At 39.1% G+C, this 25,090-nt stretch overlaps 1 protein-coding gene across 1 annotated transcript in view; it reads right to left on the reverse strand.

The window, feature by feature from the left end:
- Nucleotides 1–244: 244 nt before the first annotated feature.
- Nucleotides 245–25,090, reverse strand: part of LOC115421181 (large neutral amino acids transporter small subunit 1-like) — a 53,941-nt gene continuing 29,095 nt past the window's right edge. The window contains exons 4-10 of the mRNA XM_030136927.1: nucleotides 24,854–24,898; nucleotides 24,653–24,776; nucleotides 15,017–15,120; nucleotides 14,729–14,825; nucleotides 10,135–10,284; nucleotides 2,709–2,886; nucleotides 245–1,125 (exon numbers count right to left, since the gene is read on the reverse strand). Coding sequence (XP_029992787.1) covers nucleotides 1,070–1,125; nucleotides 2,709–2,886; nucleotides 10,135–10,284; nucleotides 14,729–14,825; nucleotides 15,017–15,120; nucleotides 24,653–24,776; nucleotides 24,854–24,898 — 754 coding nt within the window. The 3' untranslated portion in view covers nucleotides 245–1,069. The remainder of the gene's footprint in view (nucleotides 1,126–2,708; nucleotides 2,887–10,134; nucleotides 10,285–14,728; nucleotides 14,826–15,016; nucleotides 15,121–24,652; nucleotides 24,777–24,853; nucleotides 24,899–25,090) is intronic.

The following is a 25,090-nucleotide window of genomic DNA, read 5'->3' on the forward strand; positions in this document are numbered from 1 at the left end:
TATTATTTATGGGAGTGCATCCAAATTTCATTATTTGAAAATACAATTATAACAAGTGGTTCCAGGCACAACAAGCCCCGCCCCTTGCACGTATTGTGTCTTATTTTGGCATGGATCCAGCTGATGTCATCATGCTTGTATAAATGTGCCGGAGTTTGAAGTAAATTGAAAGAAAGTTGATGTTTTCATAGATATTTGAAATTCCGCCAATTATGAGTAAATAGAAAAAAAAAAAAACAGGATGTGAAAATTTCAAAAAAATGTGAACTTTGACCTACTTTTCCCAAAATGTAATGACATCTTTTTTGGGTCACAGGAAACCTACAAACCCAATCGGGTTTGAATTCAACCAATAGTTTAGTGTTAACAAACAAACTGAACCAAAACCAAACCCCTTACCTCTCCTTCAGGGGGCGGAGTCATAAAGTCTCATATCTGATTATCGTATACGGGCCTCAGCATACGCATCTCGCTCACCATTCGGAAAAACTCCTGAAGAACATCTAAACAGAATAAGACGCATACGAAACCCCAGTCGAATTCAGAATAACAGTGGAATATTCGTGTGCATGTAAAACATCTGCCGCATCGCCAACGTATTGACTTCATCCGTCACGTTAAGGCACAACTCGATAAACACGACAGGATCTGATGACGGGACGTTCCTCGTGAACTTATTCACAAAAATATACAGTAAAATAAGTCACTGATCGGCACGGGAGAAAACACAACGAGAATCCGTGACGAAGCTACAAAGGAGAGTTAGAAACTAAGAAGGAGTCAAATACAGGACAAGTCCAAAATGGCAGCGACGCAGAGAGCGAGCGGCGGTCCGGATGCAGGAGGCTGCGATGATGCCTGCATCTGCACGTCTGCGTCAGGTCTGGATCAGAAAGCCTGTGTGTGTGTGTGTGTGTGTGTGTGTGTGTGTGTATGTGTGTGTAGGTGAGGCAGAGTGGGGACAGAGGTCATTGTTCCATTTGACGGGCTGTGATGTCAGAGCTCAGAGGTCCCTGGTGGTGCTTTCTGATTGGCCGCCGGCTGTCGTTACCAAACACAAAGGGCTGACTTAGGACTCCTGAGGCACCACCTGCATCACCTTCTGACACACGGCTGTGGTCGTGACTGGAAAACAAGAAGAACAACAAACAGAGCTGAGGTCAGACACAGTTCAGGTGGAATCCCACTTTAAAGCTGCTTTAACTTTTAAACAAACTTTCAACATCTACTGATCTAAACTGTGGAAGAACCTCTGATCCATTAATGCTATCAATACATGGACATAACTGAGTTAAAATACAGTTCTTCATCTGTTCATGGTCATCACATATGACCATATTTGGACGATCAGAGGCTCCATAGTTACCATGGAAACTAGGGGTGTAAGAAAATATCGCTTCCGCAATATATCATGATATTTAATTTTACGATACTGTATCGATATTTTTACACACTGTGTTTATGGAAGTAACACTCCTGGGATGCAGAATTGTGACATTTGTCGCATTTCAATGACATAAAGGTCGGATAAATGCGACCTGGCTGTTCAGACAGCAGTTGCATTGGAAAATATCAGATACAGATTTAGGACCGCATATGAAAGTGGTCTGGGTCAGATTAGTGCTGTCTTTAACAGATCAGATACAGGTCACATATGGGTGTAAAAATCCTATTTGGTCCACGTATGCCCACAGTCGGAACAGAGCCTTACTCTGGTCCTAGTTCAAGGTCATATTAGTCTCTTTTCCATTGGACATCTGCGCAGAACTTTACCAATATTTACTAAACGTCGAAAAAACAGAAGTGCGTGATGTCGGTTTTTCCATTAAACCACAAATGTGATGATTTGTTTATTTATTATGGCGAGATGACACAAGAAGTCATTCCATAAACATGAACATAAATATGGTGTTGATTTACAGATATATTCATTATTATTACATATTCCCCCTCTGTCTCCTACTAAATTAAAAAAATCAGACCAATGGCCCTGTAGTTTACCGGCCAAATTCAAAGCTTTGGGAAATGTATCTAGATGTCATTTATTCTCACCAGTTCTGTGTATTTATTCTATTACAGAAATAGCCCATGTTTTGGTCATATTCCAATCAGATCTGTAAAAAATGCTAATTCCATCTTGATATCATTGATACTGATTTATTGGATCAATCCACTTCCTATCTGTTAGAATGGGAACATTTGTCAAAGTTGCACCAAATCCAGAATCAGATCCAGATCGAAATAATTTCAATACCTTGTGTTGACATCATCATACAGAAGCTGTAGACCAAGTTTGAAGTCAATCGGAGTTGTAGTTTCGGAGAAGAAGACAATTGAAATTTTTGTAACGGACAATAGCTTACGGCCTGTCGGCCGGTGAGCTCAAAATGATGTGGTTTCCTGGTGTGTCCACACATACCCACACGTTTCTTCTTCTTCTTCTCTTGTAACATCCATCAACATCTGTTTTTTTATTCACCTGACTCTAGTTGCGAAAAAAGGTCTGTCCGTTCCAGTTTTGTGTGATATACCATTTGCGCTACGCCCGAAAAACCACCTCTTGCCAGCGCAAAAACGTTTAATTGAAAAATGAGACTTTTGGCAAAACTGTTGTTTTTTCCATTAGTTAAATTTTATGCACAAGTTATATTTACGCAGTTTGAGGGTCAGTGGAAAAGCAACTGCTGAGGGTCAGGTGATGCACTCACAGATTCCGTTGAGCATCCATTTCGGTTTGTTCTTCCACCACACTCCGACCATGTAGACGGGGATTCCTGTGCCGATGATGCCAAAGCCGATCGCACATTCCTTTGGAGTCTTCCAGATGGAGACGACGATGAGGAAGAGGCAGGCCAGCACAAAACTGATGGGCAGAAGGATGTTCACCTGCAGGAAGAACAACTGGGATGAGCTTCAGCAGCCAGGAACTGAGAGGAACTGAGTGGGACTGAGTGGGACTGAGAGGAACTGAGTGGGACTGAGAGGAACTGAGTGGGACTGAGAGGAACTGAGAGGAACTGAGTGGGACTGAGTGGGACTGAGAGGAACTGAGAGGAACTGAGTGGGACTGAGTGGGACTGAGTGGGACTGAGAGGAACTGAGTGGAACTGAGAGGGACTGAGTGGGACTGAGTGGAACTGAGGGGAACTGAGTGGAACTGAGAGGAACTGAGAAGAACTGAGAGGAACTGAGGGGAACTGAGGGGAACTGAGAAGAACTGAGGGGAACTGAGAAGAACTGAGAGGAACTGAGAAGAACTGAGGGGAACTGAGGGGAACTGAGAGGAACTGAGGGGAACTGAGAAGAACTGAGGGGAACTGAGAAGAACTGAGAGGAACTGAGGGGAACTGAGAGGAACTGAGAACACAGTCAGGATTCTCAGGTCAGATTTGCACCGAAAATGTCAGGATAGTCTAGATTTTTTCTTGTACATCTGCTATTTCAGTTTTAAAGAACATTGAGGTTTTTCTTATAGACATGTGACTATTGTCGGACATACTGCAATTCTACTTCTTATGTAAATATATGCACAATATGGACAAAAGTATGTGGACACGTTGAATCCAGGTGTTTCTTTTCTAACAAAACAATAATGACTAATGTCAGAATATAGTTTTTATATTATGAGACCTACATTTAGTCACTGCTTCAGTCTTTTTTTCGTTTCTCCTATATGTAACCTGTTAAAGCTGCAGATAATGAGTCTAAATGTGACTGTAACTGTTCAACGTCTCTGCTCTGAGTCTGTGACAGACAAAGAAAGAGGAAAGTGAATGAAAAAGAGTGGGAGGGAGAATGAATGAAAAGAACAGAGGTCAGTGGAGACAGTAGTGCCACTGTCCCACACATTCATGGACCCATATATGTGACAGACTCCGCCTCCAAACACTACGAGGCAGAACCAGAGCAGAACCGGAGTGTTGGGACCAAGGTTCTAATAGTTGTGGATTTTTCATTATAGTTTAGTTTTATTTAGTTTTGACTTTTTTTCCTCTAATTTAGTTATAATTAGTTTTTAGAGCAGGTTTGCTAGTTTTAATTAGTTTAAATTTTTTTCTAAATGCTTAGTTTTAGTTTTCAGTGAGGAAAGTGAGGAAAGAAAAAAAAAGTGAACTTTGAATTCTGACATGATTTCACAGAATATTTAGACCAAATACATTGGCGGTAAAATACTCAAAGTGAATCCGTCATTTTTTCTCCAGAGACGTGAAAACGGACCATGTGTCATCAACGGACCAATCAGAGCTGTCGATACAAGTTACGCGTTGTAAACGAGCATCTCATTGGTCAAGACCAATGGAGAAGAAACCAATATGGCCATGCCCATGACACGGACCCAAATAAACATAATTTACACTTTTCGGAGCGATTTATGTGTAATTTTCCGGCTGAAATGTTGCCAAACCAGACGGAAGTGATCCGGACATGTTTAATTTACCGGAACATATGCTCAGTTTTTGGAAAAAAACGGATTTCCGGCAAAAACTGGAACACTTTCATCACTAAGTTTTAGTTTAGTCGTCTCTTTTCTCTTCTTCTCTGTCGTATTCAAATAAATCCCAGACAGGACTCTGCTGCTTTCTCCCAACTTTAGTCTCCATGTTTCCAGGTAGAGTGGGGACCAGAAGACGACTGGAAACCACAAGTGAACACAAGTGACGGAGCAAAAAGTGTCGTATGGTGACAGCAGAGAAAATTGCTTGAGGGAAATAAATCGATTTCATATCAATCCAACATTGACAAAGATGAAAACGAAGGGAATTTTATCCATAATTTTTATCCATTTGAGTTAGTTTTGTAAACACACAATACAGTTTCAGTTAGTTATCGTTTTTTCTTTTAATTATAGTTTTTATTTAGTTCAGTTAACGAAAATGTTGTTTCCATTCTAGTTTTCCTTATTTTGTTAGTTTTTGTCAACGATAATAACCTTGGTCGGGACGTCGGACTCAGAAAAGGAATCCACATAAAGGCAGCAGACGACAGGACACGTGAAAACTCACACAGGCACATGCAAACACAGCGCAACAATAGTCCTCTGTGGTGGGAGTCCTGCAGCAACGCTTCCTATCTCTCACACACACACACACACACACACAAACACACACGCACACGCACACACACACACACTTACTACTCCCCAGCAGACGTGGACAAAGCAGCTGACAAACATCCAGCATCTCTGTTCTTTAATCTGCCATCAGTCTCTGCTCAGCTCAATGGATCTTTGTTGGAGTCGTTTCACAAAGACGACACATTTCCTGCTGCCAAAGCTAACTGGAGTGGGAGTGGACGGAGACAAAGACAAAGACAGACTGAGACTTTCATGTCCACTTTGTCTCCCATTGTCTGTGTGTGTGTACGACCGTCTAATAGATGCCTCAAATAGACGTCTTCACCTGTTGCTGTGACCTAGATGGCCGGACAGTCAGCTTGTGACCGAAAGGGTCGCCACACAGGAAATTTGCCTGAGTAAAATTTACTCAAACTGAAGAAAATTTTACTCTAATCAGATAACATTTGGGTCGTCTCTAAAAAGAGTAAAAGTTCCTCTTTGGGTAGAGCTCTCCAAACTCAATATAGAGTCAAATTTACTCGTTTTGGGGAAAATACTTTTGACTCTGGAAAAAATGCTCAGTAATTTTTTCTGTGCAGTTCAATTCCCTGGACTGGTGGAGGGTTGTTGGCTGATGTGCCCTTGAGCAAGGCACTTAACCCCATTTGCTCCCTGGGCGCCTAATATGGTGAGCCCACTGCTCCTAGCATACAGTGTGTGTGATGCATGATCTAGCGACGGGTTAAAGGCAGAAAACAGATTTCAGTGTGTGGTACATGTTTACATGTGTGCACCCCAACTGACAAAATAAAGATTCTATTCTGTTCTGTTCTATTCTATTGGCTGAACATCCATCCATCCATCTAGAGCTGAAACGATTAATCGATGAGGTACTTGAAGCAAATGCAAAAATTCACGATTTGATTAATTGACTCGAATTGACTGAAGGTAGGGATGTAACAATATGAAAATTTCATATCATGGTTATTGTGACCGAAATTATCACGGTTATTATTATTTTCGTGGTATTGTTGAAATTGTGCTCAAAATGTTCAAAAAATACTAATACACATACTGAAATAGTTTAACCAAGTTGTATTTTGAAAAAAAAAAAACAAAAAAAACTAATAACACGCACAATGTACTCTCTGTAGCAGAAACATTAAAATATTAACATGTAAACATCAAACATACAAATGTGCATTAAAGATGGCACCTCATCTGCATGCTTGGACGGACCAGGGGCCTCATGTATAAAGCGTGCGTACGCACAAAAACCTGGCGTACGCCCTTTTCCATGCTCACATTCAGATGTATAAAGAGTGAAGTGACCATGGAAAAGTGCGGTCCTTCACGCTAAGTCCATAGCTGGCGTACGCACGTTTCTAGTGCTTTGGAACCATTGGCGACACCTAGAGGTGACACTGACAAACTGTTAATAATGTGAAAAAGGTCATTCCTCCGATTGATGGGCACATCGGAGATACACAGAAGAACAATTAACACACCGGCATGTCATCCTACTGCTAGAGCAGCACATCCACCACCAGAACCAGAACCAATTAGACCCTGTATCCATCAGTGCCAATCCTGCCCGGGAGGACATTCAGCAACAGCAAAGAGACAAGGACATAAAATTCATTGGTTGATAAATGTATTTACTGTAGTGTTCATGTCTGTGAGAACATTTATTAGTCGGTCCAGTCGCTCATTGACTCCACCCATTGTCCTCACAATGTCCTAATGTGACTCGGGTCAGTACAGACCCATGCAGGTGTTCTGGACACCGGTCGGACGGGCATCAGCAGTGGGCTGTGGCGGACCAGAGGACCGGCTAACGCTGGGGAATCAACAGAAGCCTCTGTGACAGGAGGATGATACTGCATCTGACTGTCTTCTGCCTCATTGTTGGAAAATAATAATTTGAGTGATTAAACAGGAGTCAAAGTCTTTGATTTCCTCTTTGATATCCTGACATGATCACACACCCACCTTTTTCTTGTTTGTCTGTGATCAGATGATTGTATGACCCATAGAATGAACTAATGTGTGAGATACACAAATACTAAATATATATTTACCTTGCGGGTGATCTGCATCAGCCCTGTGAGAAAAGTGTCAACCACAGTGTCGTCAACTTTCTGCTCAAACAGTCTCAGTTCATCTCTTTTCTCCTTCCGCCTGTTTCGTCCTCCGCTTCGCGTCCACCTTGACGTCATCCTCTGATCATACAGACAAGGGAATCCCACCTGCAGGCCCCGTTTATACTAATTTGCATATTTAAATGTGGGTGTGGAGAGGGAGGAGTCAGGTAGTCCAACATATGCACTCTCTTCCACACTGATTGGGATGTATAAAGGAAATGTACTTGGATTTGCGCGTACGCTCAGTTTTATACATCTGGATTTTTTTGTGCGTTTGGACTTTTCTGGATTTGGGCGTACACCAGGTTTCAGTATGAAATCCACGCAAGTCTTTGTACATGAGGCCCCAGGTCTGCATGGGAGCCAGCTATCCCCAGATCTCCGGAGTGCTGTCCATGAAGGTGCCTTCAGTCAAGTTTTCAGAAGCCAAACATTGCAAACTGAGCATGCATGCCTGGAGTGCCACTGCTCCTCCAGGAAATGAGCAGTATTACCGTCATTTTCAAAGTGCAGTAATCAAACAGGATTATCATGATAATTAGGATTTAAACGGTAATACTAACCGTTGGAAATTTTACTGCGGTTTATCATTATTCCGGTAATCGTAACATACCTAATTGAAGGGAAATATTCTATTGCAGTTTTCCTGAATTGAAGCTTCTTTGTGCGTCACAATAAGCGTCCGTGTGAAACACAACAGTGGAACCAATGTTTAACAGCAGAGAAATGAAAGAAACAAAGATTTGATTCAGGAGAATTGTGGTTGAATGATTTTTTTTTTTTTTGGATCACTTTGAGTCGATTAATCATTTCAGCTCTACATCCATCCATTTTCTTCCTCTTATCCGGGGCCAGGTCACGGAGTCATCAGTCTAATCAGGGATGCCCAGACTTCCCTCTCCTCAGAGACCTCCTCTAGCTCTTCCGGGGGGATCCCGAGGCGTTCCCAGGTTTATACATGTATATTATAACGTACAGATCACAGTGGATCTACCCACCTCCTCTCTGACACTGCTCTGACCCCAACACCTTTAAATCTCTTTTAAAAGCTCATTTATTTAAGATTGCTTTTAATGTTTAATCTTAATGTTTAACTGTTTTATATTCATATACCTGCCTTTTGCACCTGCTTTTAATCTGTTTTTAAAATGTCTGGTGTCTGTTTTTATCTGCTGCATGTAAAGTGTCTGAGTTCTATGAAAAGCGCTATACAAATAAAATGTATTATAAAATGTATTAAATATACTAAACATTTTAATAACAGGCAGAATATTGGAACAATTACACTGACTTCTCTTTAGACATGTCACACTTGTTCAGGTTATTCACAGTTTTTGTGAAAGGATACTTTGTAAATGTAAATATTTTCATGTAATTTTACCTTTTTTAACCCTAAAACAAAGAAAATAATTTGCATTTGTCACTATTTATAGGTTATTATTATGATAGTATTTTATTTTATTGGTCTGACCCATTTAAGATTGAATGACCCCTGAACCAAAGGAGTTTGACACCCCCGATAGTTGATATCTTCCATATGTTTGACACACCTGCTCTAGGATTCACTCGTCTGTCATGCTTTATGAGCACCAAAACATAATTACTGAAAGAATCACAAAGACAGTGATGGGAGTTAAAGGGACCAGTGTGTGAGTTCAGGTTGTACACTAAAACAGGGAATTATCTGGAACTAGAGTTTATTACCTTTTAAATCAGATTAAGTTTGTTCTTGTAATTCCTTTGGACCTTGTGCTTAATAGGTAAAAATTAACGCAAATGAGGTGGAATCATTTCTATGAGCCATGGTTTTCTAAAGGGTATTCAGTTATCACCACCTGCATGGATCTGTATGTGGGAACTGGACTGAGTGACTAGGGATGGGAATTGAAAACCGGTTCTTTTTGAGAACCGGATCCCAGTAGCTCGATTCCTTAGAATCGTTTGCCTGCCTGTTTAACGATTCTGCTTATCGATTCCGCCTTCGTTGCACATGCGCGATGACGTCACACGCACGCTGCATTGTTTTGGTCAAAATGTAGACAACAGGGTGTTGAGGCAGAAACGGTCTAAACAGACCACACCAGGTCCAAACAGACCACACCAGGTCCAAACAGACCACACCAGGTCTAAACAGACCACAACAGGTCCAAACAGACCACACCAGGTCCAAACAGACCACACCAGGTCCAAACAGACCACACCAGGTCCAAACAGACCACAACAGGTCCAAACAGACCACAGCAGGTCCAAACAGACCACACCAGGTCTAAACAGACCACAACAGGTCCAAACAGACCACACCAGGTCCACTGGAACACTGTAAGAGCTTCCATTTCTTCTAAAGGGTGAAATCCCTCCAAAATGATCAAACATTTGTCCACAGCATGTGATTCATCGTCCTGCCACCCCCCACACCCCCACCCCGAACCGGGCCCAGTTCAATATGTGATGTTGAATTTTAGTTGGTTTAAATGTGTGAATTCTTTTCTTGTCATTTAATGTGTAGGGTGTTTGTTTAATTTAGACTTGCATCATTTGTGTGGTGTGAGGTACAACAAACAGACAAAAACTAAATAACCAAAAACAAAAACTGAAACATATACGAAAGACGGAACTGACTTCACATCTTAAATGCCAAGAGAGACACCTGGCTGGCACCCCTTAAAAATCAATAAAACATAACAAATAATATAAAATAAATAAATTAAAGCGTTGAACCAAACTGTCACATCTGTTATTATTTTTTGTGCATACTGTATGTTATATTTTCTGTGCAGATGGAAATATAAAAGACAGTTAACGCAAACACACCCGTTTGTACTCTTTTATTCACTCACCCAATGAGAATCAATAAGAGAATCGATCATGGAATCAGAATCGTTAAATTCTTATCCATTCCCATCCCTATGGGTGACCTGGCAGAGTTTCCCTCACCTTAATCGGTCGCTCCATCTCAGGTTTCTTATAACGTAACCACATCATCCCAAGGATCGCCATGGCAATGCAGAGCCAGTTGAAGAAGCTGAAGAAGTTTATGACGGAGAAGATGTCGTTGGAGAAGGCGTAGAGCAGTGTCATCACACACTGGAGACACAAAGGGAAGAAAAGAGGGCAAATCAAATAAAACAACCTGGATTTTCTAAGACTGAATCCATTTTTTATCACTTTACTGTTCAGTATTGTATTGCACATTGTACTCCTCCTAAATTTGCCATTTTTTCGTTACGGTATATAAACTCTGGCCCCATTTAACCCATAAAGACCCAAACATTCACTGCTGATCAAAAGCATCTACTGATCTAAAATGTTTAATAATTGTTGATCCAATAATCCTATCAATCCATGTCAATAACTGGTGTCAAATACAGTTCATCTTTTCATGGTCATCAGATATGACCCATATTTGGACGTTCAGAGGCTCCGTAGTTACCGTGGAAACACTGTCATCTTCTACAACATTAATTCACCAGTAAAACCCATGGAGTTGGATCAATGGCAGTGGATGGAGACACTTGTTTTATGTTCGATTAATGATATATTTTGCCAAAAAAGTCACCTTTTCTTCAGTTTTCTCTGTTTTGAAATAATAACCTTTGAGTTGACCCTGAGTTTTCATGAACATCTAAATTAAATGTGGGAAATTAAATATCGAAAAAGACATGATTTACAATGAAACATGCATAATACAAAAGATAATATTATAATAAATAATGGAAACTCACTCAAGAAAGGTTAAATAGAGAGAAAAATTCATTTGAGAACTGCCATCACAGTAGCTTTGGGTCTTTATGGGTTAACCCTGGCTTTGACCTCAGTTTTCTGTGATCCAATCCCAAAAGCTCCCCCCACACACACCCACCCACACCCACACCCACACACACACACACACACACACTCACCTCCTGTACTTTCATCTTAACTATTGCATTGTTACATTCACTGTCCAATGTTTGATGCTAATTTTTCTGCACTTTGGAGTTTGCTTTTGCATTGCTGTGTGCCTGAAAGATACTTCAACTTCTATCTCATGTTTTTTTAAACAATGACCATAAAGTATTGAATTGAATTGGAGGTAATTGCCTAAGTCAAATTTTTTTTCAGATAATCATCAGCAGTCTTAGGAGAGTAAAGTTCCACAGATCTCACAATTTGACCAAAAATATGACTCTGTCTACGTTCAGATGCAGGTAAATTTGGCCCAAATCCGATTTTTTTTCCCGTATGTGACCTGTATCCGATCTGTTAAAGACAGTTTGAACAGCACTGATCTGACCCTGACCACTTTCATATGTGGTCCTAAATCTGACCCAGACCACTTTCATATGTGCTCCTAAATTTGACCTGGACCACTTTCATATGTGCTCCTAAATCTGACCCGGACCACTTTCATATGTGCTCCTAAATCTGATACGGATCTGATATTTTCCAATGTGACTTCAGTCTGAACATCCAGGTCGCATTTATCTGATCATCATTTCAATGACCGTCATTGAAATGCGACAAACGTCCCAGTTGTTGGTCGGAGCGGAGGAAAACCATATTTCCTTCTGTAAATACAGTGTGTGTCTGCGTGGTCTGGTATTCCATCAGGACCTCTTTAGTGCATGTGGGTCACTTCAAGACCTCCTTAGTGCATGTGGGTCACTTCAGGGTCACATTCAGTTCAGACTCAAAACTGATAGAAGCCGTAATTAATGTCTATTATGAACGAGCACAGAAAAAAAAAAAAAAAAAATCGGATTTCACCCAAAAATCCGAATTGTTTATTAAGCCCTGCTGTGTGAACGTAGCCTTATTCAATTATGCAATGAGGCTAACGATACGCCTTCTGAACAGTGACGCATGATCGGGTCTCACCGTCCCATTGCATGTGCAAACAAACAAAAGCCTAAAATATAACAGAGGTTCATTTTCTGCAGGAACAGTGTGTGCAGTTCAAGCTGTTTGAAACCTGCTTCTCTGCGAATGAAACAAAAATAAACAAGTATCAGAGGAGTCATTGTGCTGATGAAAGGATCCCAGGCAGTTTCAAGGTGAGTGTTTTAAGGTGGAACATTTTTATGTCTGTTACTCAATGTACGAGATGCAGACAAAATTCAGGAAATAAAACCTATCAGAGGTGTAAAAACAAAAAAGGAAAACCTCTTAAATATCAGCTTTAAACATGATTCAGAGTCCATTTTTGCATCAGAGCAGAAGCAGATCTACACAAGAGTCCATTTGTCCAATTGGTCCAAAAGTCATGTAATTTATTTCACTGATATATAACTTAACTCTTTTAATGTATGTAGTCTGAATTTCACAATTTTATTTTATTTTTAGAAATGATCTGACTCAGACAATAACACTTTAATAAGATAAACTGGAAAACAGATAACAGTGCTGTTTGATGTTTTCCATGTGTATGATGAAGTGATATTACACAGATATATGACACTTTATGTACACTTTTACAACAGATTCACAAATGTTCCAGTCTAAAGAACCTGTAAATTGAATGTATTATAATTTATAGACAGTGTTTTGAAGTAGATCTGGAAGCTCTGAGACAAACATTCCTCTGGAGTTAAACCCGTTCTCTCATAAACTGTCAGAATTTCACATTTTGAGCCAACAAAACTAAAACTAAACTGAAAACTAAAGCCAACCAGCATTTGGACTGAACTTTTCTGTATTAGTGACTCTGACTTTGTTGATTTACTGTTAATTTTAATTCCTTTGGCTGTTACATCCAAACGGGTCATATCTGATGACCATGAAAAGATGAAGAACTGTTTTTTACGCTGATTATTTACATATGTTGCTCAGATTCATGGATCAGCAGGTATTAAACAGTTTATACCTGTAGATGGTTTGTGTTGCCGGTGGCTGTTTGGGTCTTTAAGGCTTAAGACTAGTTTAGACTTTGCATCCCTAAAAAATGAGCTAAAAAAACGAAGAGTGCCACCACACGTTGCATTAGATGACAAAAGCTACATGTGAAAATGAGGGTCTCCTCCTTTCATTCACATTTGCACTGTGAGATCCTCAGGGTGGTGCTGTTCTCTTGGTTCTGTCATAAAGTCTCACAGTCACATTTTTGATCACCAAAGACACCTTCATCTACAGCAGTGTTGGTCAAACTGTGGGGTGGCCCCCCCTAGGAGAGGCGTAAAGGTTTACCACGGGGGTCATGTGATCACTCCTGGGTGTTTTTTTTTCTCTTCCGGTTAGAATAGGGCTGTCCAGTCCTGGTCCTTGAGGGCCGTTATCCTGCATGTTTTAGATGTTTCCCTCTTCCACCACACCTGATTCAAATGATAAGCCTATCATTAAGCTCTGCAGAAGCCTGAGAATGACCTTCAGGTGTGCTGGAAAAGGGAAACATCTAAAACATCCAGGAAAACAGCCCTCAAGGACCAGGATTGGACAGCCCTGATGTATCAGGTGGAACTAATGTTTGATGGTTGGAGCACCCTGGACTCATTTTATGGACGTCCATGGTGATCTGATACTAGACTAGACAAAGAGTTTAGGTTTGGACAATGGACGAGGACTGAACTGGACAGGAAAAGACACAGGGACACACAGGTTTTTGGACTTTAATGTTCTCAGATGTCCAATGGAAACGGGCTCATGGACCCAAATGTTCATCTGTGGAACCAACATGCGTTTGTTGGACTAAACAAAGGAACTTGATTGTCAGAGTTGCAGATAATTGCACATTTCCTATTTTTATTTGGATAACTATTGTCTCAGTTAGCAGTCTGGTTGAGTTTATTTGTATTATTCAAACAAAAATCTAAGTTATTGTTTGTTTGTTTGTCTGTTAGTAAGATAACTCAACAAGTTAAGGACAGATTTGGATGAAATTTTCAGGAAATGTTGATACTGGCACAAGGAACAAATAATTAAATTTTGGTGGTGGGGGGGTGGGGGGACTGATCTGCCTTGGCAGAGGTCTGCGCTTTCTGAGTGCTTTTCTAGTTTGTTTGTTTGTCTGTTAGCAAGTAGCAAGATAACTCAAAAAGTTATGGATGGATTTTGATGAAATTTTCAGGAAATGTCGTTACTGGCACAAGGAACAAATGATTAATTGTCCAATTAGGTTTATGCTGTCTACTAGAACTTATACAGATTTTCTTTTTCTTGTTTGTCAGACAAATGGAAAAAGAACAAACTCTTTTTCCATCTGTCTGACAAATTATAAAACGAAAATGTGAACAAATGATTAAATTTTGGTGGTGATCGGGGGGGCTGATCTGCCTTGGTGGAGGTCTGCGCTCTCTGAGAGCTTTTCTAGTTTTTAATTAGAACAAAAAATTATTCAAGGAAAGGCAAATACAATATTGATAGTTACGATATTGATGTTTCTTTCAATAAAAGTTAGAATCGCACCACTGTTACAATGTTGTTGAGGTCGAGGGGGGACTGGAGGTTTTTTGTCCTGGGGGGGGGGGGGGGGGGGGGGGGGGGGGGGTCACAGAAAAAGACTGAGAACCACTGGTGTACAGTGACAATAACCTGTTAGAGCGTTTAGAGTACGTACAGTGAATATGAGTGAAGGCAGTGGAGTCAGCAGAGTGGGGTGGATCATGGACAGCAGACTGGGAAGGTGACCTTCACGAGCCCCGACAAAGAACAACCTGGGGGGGGGGGGGGGTGACAGAGAGAGAAAGAGAGACAGAGAGAGAGAGAAAGAGAGACAGACAGAGAAAGAGAGAGAGACAGAGAGGGAAAGAAAGACAGAGACAGACAGACACAGAGGATAAGCTCATGGGTTACTTTCAGTTCGCTCTGTTCTCGTTATTACTTTATTTGTGTCTTTATTCGTTACCTGGATGATGTGAACAGGGAACCGTTGACGGATCCGAAGCAGGACAGACCCACAAACACAGGGATGATCCAGGACATTGGACCCAGGTAACAGTTTCCAAAATCCTACAGGACACAGACACACATGTATTACAAAAGTGAATACATACATAGTGTCACTAGTCTATGAAAAAGAAAAACAAAAAACAAAAAACAACTACATTTTCCTTTCTTGCAATTAACACCATAATATTTAACCCCAAATAAGAAATAATTTTAACACACTATAAAAAAATGCAATGATGCTAAAATGTGCTTCTTATACTTCAATGGACACCATACAAACGCAAATACAGTCCTGTGTAAAAGTCCGAGTCCAGTATTCTGTTTATTGGTTTAGTAAAGGGGCGGGGTCAATGGCATCACAGATGGACCACCCACTACTTTTAGATTCATAACTTTTGAAGCAGACAAGTTTAAGACAAATATTCCACATAAATGTAAAAGTCTAAATGCCATCTGAAACAGACTCTAAGGGCAACATTTAGTTTCAGATATTCTTAAATTAAAAATATCCAAAACTACTGTGTCACAGATGGACAAAAAATGAACGTCTATTTTTTTTTTTTTTGCCAGAATTCCAAAGTTCTCCAAAGTGAAGTTCCTCTGACATTTTCATCCTTAAATGTATTCAGTGTATACCTTAAACCCTCTATTTTACAACCTAATAATTTGTTATAGAGGAAAAAAACATCTGATCAAAACTAAATAGAAAGAGTTTAGACAAATGTCAGCGTCACAGATGGACAACAAAAGGAAATATCAAATTAAACATTTTTTCCCAATATTTTCAATATCATACTTTTTTACGATATTTACAACATACAAATAATATTAATATTATATTCAAATGTATTTTGCATAGATATATGTATTTATTAATTTTAAACACTGTGTCTTTAGAATATGACAATAATAATGACCAAAATAATTAATAATTAATAATAATATAAAATATATGTAATAGTCAAATATCAATCTATTTGGAATAAATGTAGTTTATTTATGAGTTTATAAAATGAACCCAGAATGACGGCACTAAACTGTCACTTTGCAAATATTCACATTCAGAAAACTCCTCACATTGTTTTTTCACACATTTTTTCTCATTTCAAAATACATTTTCCTGAAAATGTAAGTAATTACCTACCCAAAAATGTAAGTTTGGTGTAGATTATTGTAATTACCTCTGCCAAGAGGTATTGTGATCACTTTACTTTGTGTGTTTGTTTGTTTGCATGTTTGTTTCTATCTGGTTTATGTATGTTTTTATCTGGTTTATATATGTTTCTGTCTGGTTACCTCCGCCAAGGAGGTTATGTTCTTGCCAGGGTTTGTTTGTTAGTTAGCACGATAACTCAAAAAGTTATGAACGGATTTTGATGAAATTTTCAGGAAATGTTGATACTGGCACAAGGAACAAATGATTAAATTTTGGTGGAGATCGGGGGGGGGGGGTCTGTCTTGACGGGGGTCTGCGCTCTCCGAGTGCTTTTCTAGTTTAATTTTTTTTTGGCTTTGCCTAAAGTTCTAATAACCAAACACACGCGTTTATCAGTCTCCATATTAGATCCAATCTGATATATGTGATGTATAAACAGCAGCAAAAACTACAGTTTCAGGTAAAAACAGCTTCAATAACCTAAAGTGGTCATATTTAGTGTGACCTCCCTTTAAATTTAACATGCCTTTAACCCTTTTGTTCAGAAAATATGAGATTTATGGCATTCATTTTCTGATGTTTTATACCAGGTTTCATTACATCCTAATTATTTGTGCTGCTTCTTGTCATGGGGTCAGAGGTCACATTAAATAGTGACTTTAACCTTTACAGCCCATTCAGTTCAGTCTTTGGTGTGTCTTTTAAGGCTGTGCATGTGTTTCTTGTTGTATTTGAAGAAAAGAGAATGAGGAAAAACATATGCATGTTCATTTAACCCTGAAAAAACAGCAAAACTAAAGGTCGATTAAGACTAACTTCAACTTGCATAGGACTGTATTTCATTTCATTTACAGATTTTTTGTTCATTAATTTCTCATATTCAGTCTTCAACACATTCATGAGTGACTTAAAAGTGATTAGAATCATGTCCCATAAGCAGGAAACATGAATGGTCCAGTTTTTTAGGAGCAAAACTGGTCCAAGTATCAAAAAATGTCAACGAATGGGTGAGAAAATAATTGAAATATTTAAAACTGTTACTCAAAGAAAGATCAAAAAGGATTGTAGTATTTTATCCCGAGTACAGGTTGTTCCCAGTCTGAGCCCAGAGAAGTCAATTATGTTTCTGGACACAGTTAATTTAAGGCTTATACTTTCTGCTCAGTACACTCTGAGTCAGCATTTGCAGCTGTAACCATTAAAATTTTAACTTTGTAAGTGCATAAGACTGGGTTTATTTTAGTATCTGTCACTTTTCCACCTTTTTAGACCCAATAATAAAAAGGTAAACGTAGATATATTTCCCCCCAGAATGGACCTAATGATGACCTCAGAGAAATGCACAAAAATTATCCTCTTGTTCTGATCCATCCATAATTAATGAATTTTGTGATCAAATATTGGGTCCAAAAATAGGTTCCAAATATGGACATTAAATCTCCCTCTGTGTCAGTGCATTAGATGTGTAAACATGTGTGTAAATGCTCTTCTATAGACTCTAAATACAGACACTGTGTTCAATGTGTGGATCCTGGTGGTTTTTCTAATCCATACATGTGGGTTTGTCATCAATCTCAGTCTCATTCCAGGTTTGGTGTGGAACCCATCGTGTCCACTGGTGTTACATACAGAACCTGAACATTTAAACACTAATTCCCAAATACGGTAGATGTCTGTGACAGATGTGGAGGCTCACCCTGCAATCTCACACACATATTTTTTTCTTGTCCAGCCCTGACAAATTTTTGGCTAATTTATTCCAACACCATGTCCTAGGTATTTCAAAAACTATTGACACTTCAGCACACGTTGGTATTTTTGGTCTTCCGGAAGAGTATACCTGATACTCCGCTAAAGAATTGGAAGTAACAGCTTTTACCTCCCTGACTGCTAAACACCACCTCCTTCTTAATTGGAAATCTACAACAGCCACTTCCAGCACATGATGGATTAACAAGGTTATGTCCTTTTTAAAAGTAGCGAAAATTAGATATTCAAAACTGGGAAACTGGAACAAATTCTACAATAAATGGCAACCGTTTATGGATTTTTTTTACACAATGTAACCCCCCCCCCCTTTTTTTTCCATTATTACTTATTATTATTCATTTATTTTCTTATATATTATGTCACCACTTTAATTATTTTATTCAGACTATGTCTTAGTATCCTTTTCATTGTATTGTTTGTCGGGTTTCATTGTTATTTGTTCCTAAAGAAATATGCAAATTTAAAAGTAATGGTGTTTACAAACCTGGTTAATGTTGACATCAGTGTGCCATGGTATTGATATGTACCATTAATTCTCTTGTATACACATCAATAAAAATATGAAACAAACAAACAAAAAAAACCCACTAATAAATCGCGAGTGATTTTACAACAGTGGTCATTTTTGTGAAACACTCTGCCTTGAATATTCACTTCAATTCCCAAAATGCACCTGTGAGAGAATAAAAAGATATTCAAAAAAGAGTAGTGTGTAATTTTCGTGTCCTTTTTACCGTGTTATATGTGAATTTATATATAAAAATAATGTAAAACTGTGTTTTATCTGAAAAATAGTTTCTTTTCAATCTCAGAGAGTATTTATTTTTAAAATCGACCCAAAGTGCTTCCAAACCTGCTTCATAACATTTGTCTACATCTGGCTTGAATTTTTAGCCCCTCTGTCCTGTTTTTAGAACCAGTTTGAGAGAAGAACCCAAACGTAAACATTTTCATGTAATTTTACTTTTTTACACTAAAACACTTGCACCTACACTTGCTGTTATTATTGTTGTGTTGTTATTAGGGATGTAAACAATTCATTGACTACCAATTAATTGCCAATAAGAATTTGCTCGATTAAATTATTTTTTGTCGGTTAATTGCCCTTTTCCACGGCAGGATTTGTGGTGTCGACAGTAGGGGGCACCACTGCCTAAACTAGGCTTCAACGCTGAAGTCATTGTCTGATCTGTATCCAATGGCTCAATAAATCAGTCATTAAGGAATATGACATGATTTTTTTCATGAAGCATATCAACAATATTTAGCTTTTATTCTTACAGACCATACTGAAAGAGTAATTCAGGTTTTCTGGAAAATCACTGCTCATCAATTAATCGTTAATCGATTGATGAGGTCAACCAACTAATGATTAGTGAATTAATGGATAATTTGCATCTAGTTGTTTATTATTATTTTTATTATATTGATATTCATATAAAATAATATTTGCTATTATTCACATAGAGATCATAAATAATAGAGACTGACGGTAGGAGTATGTAAGTTTTTACTTTTTCCTACTCCTTTTCGAGGATGTTTATTTTTTTGTATGTTTTATTTTTAATTTTTTTCTCTTTTCTCTTTTGTTTACTTATCAACCTTTTATGTATCATTACTCATATTTTGTTGGTTGGTTTTGTTTTGATTTCATTGTCTACATGTTCGAAATGAGGATTTAAAAATTTAAAAAATTAAAAAACAGAGAAAAATGTGGAGTTGTCATTATTTATAGGTTATTACGTTCTTATTTTACTGATTCAACCCACTGGAGCTCACACTCAGCTGAATGTGGCCCCTCAACTCAAATTATTCTGACATCCTTGATTGTTTGCATCTTCATTAATTCATCCCTCGGACCGGATCAGACCCTTTGACGGGCTGGTGTTGGTCCATGGGCCGTATGTTTGACTAGGGCTGTGTATTGGCAAGAATCTGGTGATATGATACAAATCACAATACTAGGATCACGATACAATATATCACGATATGTCATGATACTGTTAAAAAGGCAATTTTTTGTTTGTTTCTTTTTTAAAAATGATTATTTCCTTGAAGAATTGAATTACACCAGAAATATGCACAAATACTAAACACATTTTTATTTGATCCCAACAGGATCTAATGTTATATCATAAAAATGTTCCTGTGTTCAAACTGAAATTCAGTTTTACAGACATTCCAGTTTCAGATCCTGTTCAAATGTTCAGATTCTATTAGTTCACACCTAACATCAGAACAGTATTTTAGTTCCATCTCATCAAAGGGACTAACATTATTTAATAAAAGAGTGTTAAATAATAATAAATAAAACAAACGAAAAAGAAAAACAAACACGAACCTCCACAATATCTGCATTTGAATCAATACTTAAAAATATCGATATAGTACTTTTTAATATCGATACAGTATTGTGAAATTAAATATCACGATATATTGCAGAATCGATATTTTCTTACAGCCCTATGTTTGACACTCTGGACTAGACCCTTCCTAGATGCTGATTTTGTTCTAAATCCTGATTACATTCAAATCACATTATTATCCAATTATTTCTACTCACACACATCTGACCGACTCCTAACAGTATTCAGTATTTACGGCTGCCGGTGGTGGACGTTAAGCCTCTTATCTGTCTGAAAACAACTGAGCAGTCAAAACCTCCAGTCACGGGATAAAAACAGAGTTCACAGAGTTCAGACGGTCTCGGTCAATCCACTTCAATAACAATACGCTCAAAGGTAATTTATGGAATGTTTGCCCCGTGGAGCCACAAAACTATGTCTGTTTTTATCTCAGTGGCAAATACAACATGAGCTCCGGTGAAGACGCTGTGTCCAGGGTCGACTTCGTTACCAAGTCCTGAAAACATGTACTCTGACAAAACTACTGGGTGAATTCATTTCAAATTTTATATGTATCTTCCATGGGACAATGTCTTCAAAGTCTGTTCACAGTTTTGAGAAATTTTGATTTTTGAATCTTTAGTAAATTTTTAAAATATTAACAAATTTGCCTTTACTTATATAGGGTTCCTACAGGTTTCTTCAAATTGAACTGAGGACTTTTTACGACTTTTTTAAGACTAATTAGGCTACATTCAGACTGCAGGCAAATGTGGCCCAAATCTGATTTTTTTTTGCCAAATATGGTAACTTTATTTATTTTCTTTCTTGTTTTTTTCCACAATATTTTATTGGTATTTATGTTTTACATTGAAAGGTACAAAAAGTAAATAATAATAATATACATAATGAACATGAATCAAAACAACATAAACACTCATACACACACCCATTCACACCATGCAGACTTGCACCAAATGATATATAAATGTATATAAATATAAATAACATACATATATTCTTATGAACATGTGTACATACGCTACACATCAGTACACATAGTCTCCTTCCTTCGGTTCCCCATTAGCTGTACTGTATCTATCCCTATTCTTCCGGGGGTCCTTACAATAATCTTTTCAACTACTCAATGCAAATAACATACAATATAATCACAAAAAACAATATTTCACATGCAACATAACATGAAAGAAAATAAATAACAGACAAAATACAGACACGACAGCTCCTTTAGGTCAGCAGCGGTATAGTATATACAGTACAGATGTTCAATTAGCCCAAGTATTGATCGTTTATGGTCAATAGATGCTTCTTGACTGATTTCTTGAATTTCGTTTTACAGTTTTCTTGTGTGATGTGTTCCCGTAGTTTGTTCCATTTTAGCATAGTTCTGTAGATTACCATTCGTTTCATTGTATTTGTTCTTGATTTGGGTGGTGTACAATTACCTCTGGTCACTGACCTTGACTTTCTACATGACAATAAAAATTTTCGGAAAAATTTCACAAAAGTAATACAGTCTTGTTATGTCCTCCAATAACACACTAAGGTTGAAATTTTGAATTTCAGAATATTTCTATTGCCACAGATCATGCAGTTTGGTCAAAAATATGTCTTGGGATCCATTCAGACTGCAGGTAAATGCGTCCCAAATCTGATTTTTGCGTCCATATGTGACCTGTATCTGATCTGTTAAAGACAGTTTGAACAGCACTAATCTGACCTGGACCACTTTCATATATGGTCCTAAATCTGACCCGGACCACTTTCATATATGGTCCTAAATCTGACTCGGACCACTTTCATATGCGGTCCTAAATCTGACCCGGACCACTTTCATATGCAGTCCTAAATCTGACCCGGACCACTTTCATATGCGGTCCTAAATCTGACCCGGACCACTTTCATATGCGGTCCTAAATCTGACCCGGACCACTTTCATATGCGGTCCTACATCTGACCTGGACCACTGTTAATACTGATTTTAAAACTGACCATAAGTCTTGTATTAGTTTATAAGACACCTGTGATAGCTCTTCAGTTTTCATTCTTTCTAACCACAGGCCTAGATAGGAATGTTTACTCTCAGTCAGTTTCTCAATTCTGCATGTTTTGTAAGCTACTTTGTCTCTGACAATACCACGAGATACAGCAGAACCCAACTCCCTAAAACTTCCCAGGACCACTCCAAGGTCTTGCATTCTGTCTGTTTGTATCTTATTTTCTTTCTTCTGCTTAGCAACAGTGTCATACATCATATTACACAATCACATTTAAAGGTCCCGTATTATGCAAATCTGACTTTGTGACAGTTTTCTTACAGTAGTGTGTGTTGCAGTAGCCTCATTATGAGGTTCGAATTTGAAAACTGTCTGTTTCCTCCCTGCCTTGCTACACCACATTTAGTGAAAATGCTCAAACGGCCGAGTTTGAGTTGGGTCCGCTTATGACGACATAAGCGGATTTAACTCCTCCCCCTGACTGTGCCCCCACCCTGGCAAAGCGAGCCCCGCCCTGGCAAAGTACCTCTTGGACAACAAACATGGCGAAGGCGAGACATGCAAGTTGTGGTGTTGTTGGCTGCACACACCAACACGATAGTTTATTTTTGCTCCCCACTTCAGAGCCTCTCCGTAAAAAGTGGCTGGATTCTATCTGTGATGGTCATGTACCAAACAACATTCCCAAACGCTTGTATGTGTGTGCCTGGCATTTCACGGACGAGTGTTTTTCGAACATGGGCCCATACAGCTCTGGCTTAGCACAAAGACTCCGAATCAAGAAGGACGCAGTACCAACGCTTCGTGACCCAAGTACAAGTGTGGGAGATGTAAGTTCTTCTCATTTTTTGTATCTTTACTGCATAACCCTACATTACGGATAAGCTGGTGGTTGTTGATGTGTGCGTCTAACGTTAGCATGGCAGCTAACATAGCTCGGTTACTGCTGCTAACGTTTGCGTCCCCGTTAACATGCAAGAGCTGATAATATCAAGAGACATTCAACAGAACTACTTTGAACACAGGCCTTTTGTGGTTGGCGTCAGTATAGTTAGCATCAAGCTTGTTAGCAGCTGCCTGCATTAGTGGCGGCAGGCGTCTTTCCGTGTCAGGTCCACGAACCCGACACAACACCGCCGTTTTCCGTCGGGGCTCAATCACGCCTCAAGGCAAAGAAAGCCAGTGTTTGGAAAGACGTTCTGTCTGAGACATGTGTATTGTAGACGAGAGAGCCATGGCTTCACAGTCAACATTAGCGCGTAGTACCGCTAGCGGAAGCCGTGTCCTCTCCCAGAGAGGGGAGGGGGAGTGGGCGTGGACAGATGCGTTCATTTGCATACCCGGAAGCAGGCCCAGAAACGGCCTGTTCCGAGGAGGGCTGGGGAGAGTGACTTTTTCGACCGCTGAAACTCCGAAAAAAGGATGATTTTGGGGCGAACAAACTTAAATACTATGTTTTTGGGCTTCTGAGACCTACATGACGTGACTGAAAAATAGCATAATACGGGACCTTTAAGCTTAGCGAAGGCCACTATAAGTTCGACTGACTTCCTGGACAGGTCAGAACTGACTTCTGAGAGAGGGCGAAGCTTCGTCTGTCAGTTTCTCACTTGTGCACAATAAAGGAAGGCCTGATTGACAACCAATCCATTCTCCATGAATTTCTTAGTCGTTTACGCCTCCACAACACCACTTTCATATGTGCTCCTAAATCTGACCCAGACCACTTTCTTATGCGGTCCTAAATCTGACCCAGAACACTTTCATATGTGGTCCTAAATCTGATTCGTATCTGATATTTTACAATGTGACTTCAGTCTGAACGTCCAAGTCGAATTTATCAGACCTTCACGTCATTGAAATGCGACAAACATCACAGTTCTGCATCCCAGGAGGACGAAGGAAAAAGGAGCAGAGGAAAAACATATTAACTGTAAACACATTGTGTGTCCGCGTGGTCATGTATTCCGTCAGGACCTCTTTTATGCATGTGGGTCACTTAGAACAGAATTTAACATAGTGTATGACTTTCATCACTGACTATTTTTCAAATTTGTAAAACCCCAGTGATATCCTAATTATCGTTACTGTAATTTCCGGTCTATCAGCCGCTACTTTTTTCCACACGCTATGAACCCGCGACTCAAAAATGATGCAGCTAATTTATGTTTTCCGGGCTAACGATCAATCCGGCTGACGAAAAACGGAAATAGAGCTGCTGCACGTAAGCTTGGTATCAATGAATCGATGGTGAGACGTTGGAGACGGGGTGGGTGACATTCCAATTTGTTACGTGCACTCACCACAGCCACTGCCTCTGAGTTGAGCATCTGGTCTGGGGACAGGGTGGTGAAATACGCCAGGTTGGTGAGGACGTACACGATGGCCACGATGGGCAGGGAGATGATGATGGCACGAGGAAGGTTTCTGAGGAGGATGTGGAAATGATGAGAGGTTCAACAAAGAGAGCTCCACCTCCGTATGTTGATAGTATTAATACTCACTTGTATGGTTCGATCATTTCCTCCGTTACAAAATTCAAGTAGTTCCTGGAAACAGAAGGTTCAAGGTTCAGTTTATTTGTCAATACATGTATATACAGGAAACGAAATCAGTACACAGGACCAGCAATGTACATCATAAAAATTCCAATAAAATTAGTCGGTTTTATACAGATAAAAGAAACATATTCAACATATAAAGATATACAGGCTGTTAGAATATAAATAATGTATTACAAA

This window comes from Sphaeramia orbicularis, chromosome 6, assembly GCF_902148855.1.
Source record: "Sphaeramia orbicularis chromosome 6, fSphaOr1.1, whole genome shotgun sequence".
NCBI classification, from domain to species: Eukaryota; Metazoa; Chordata; class Actinopteri; order Kurtiformes; family Apogonidae; genus Sphaeramia; species Sphaeramia orbicularis.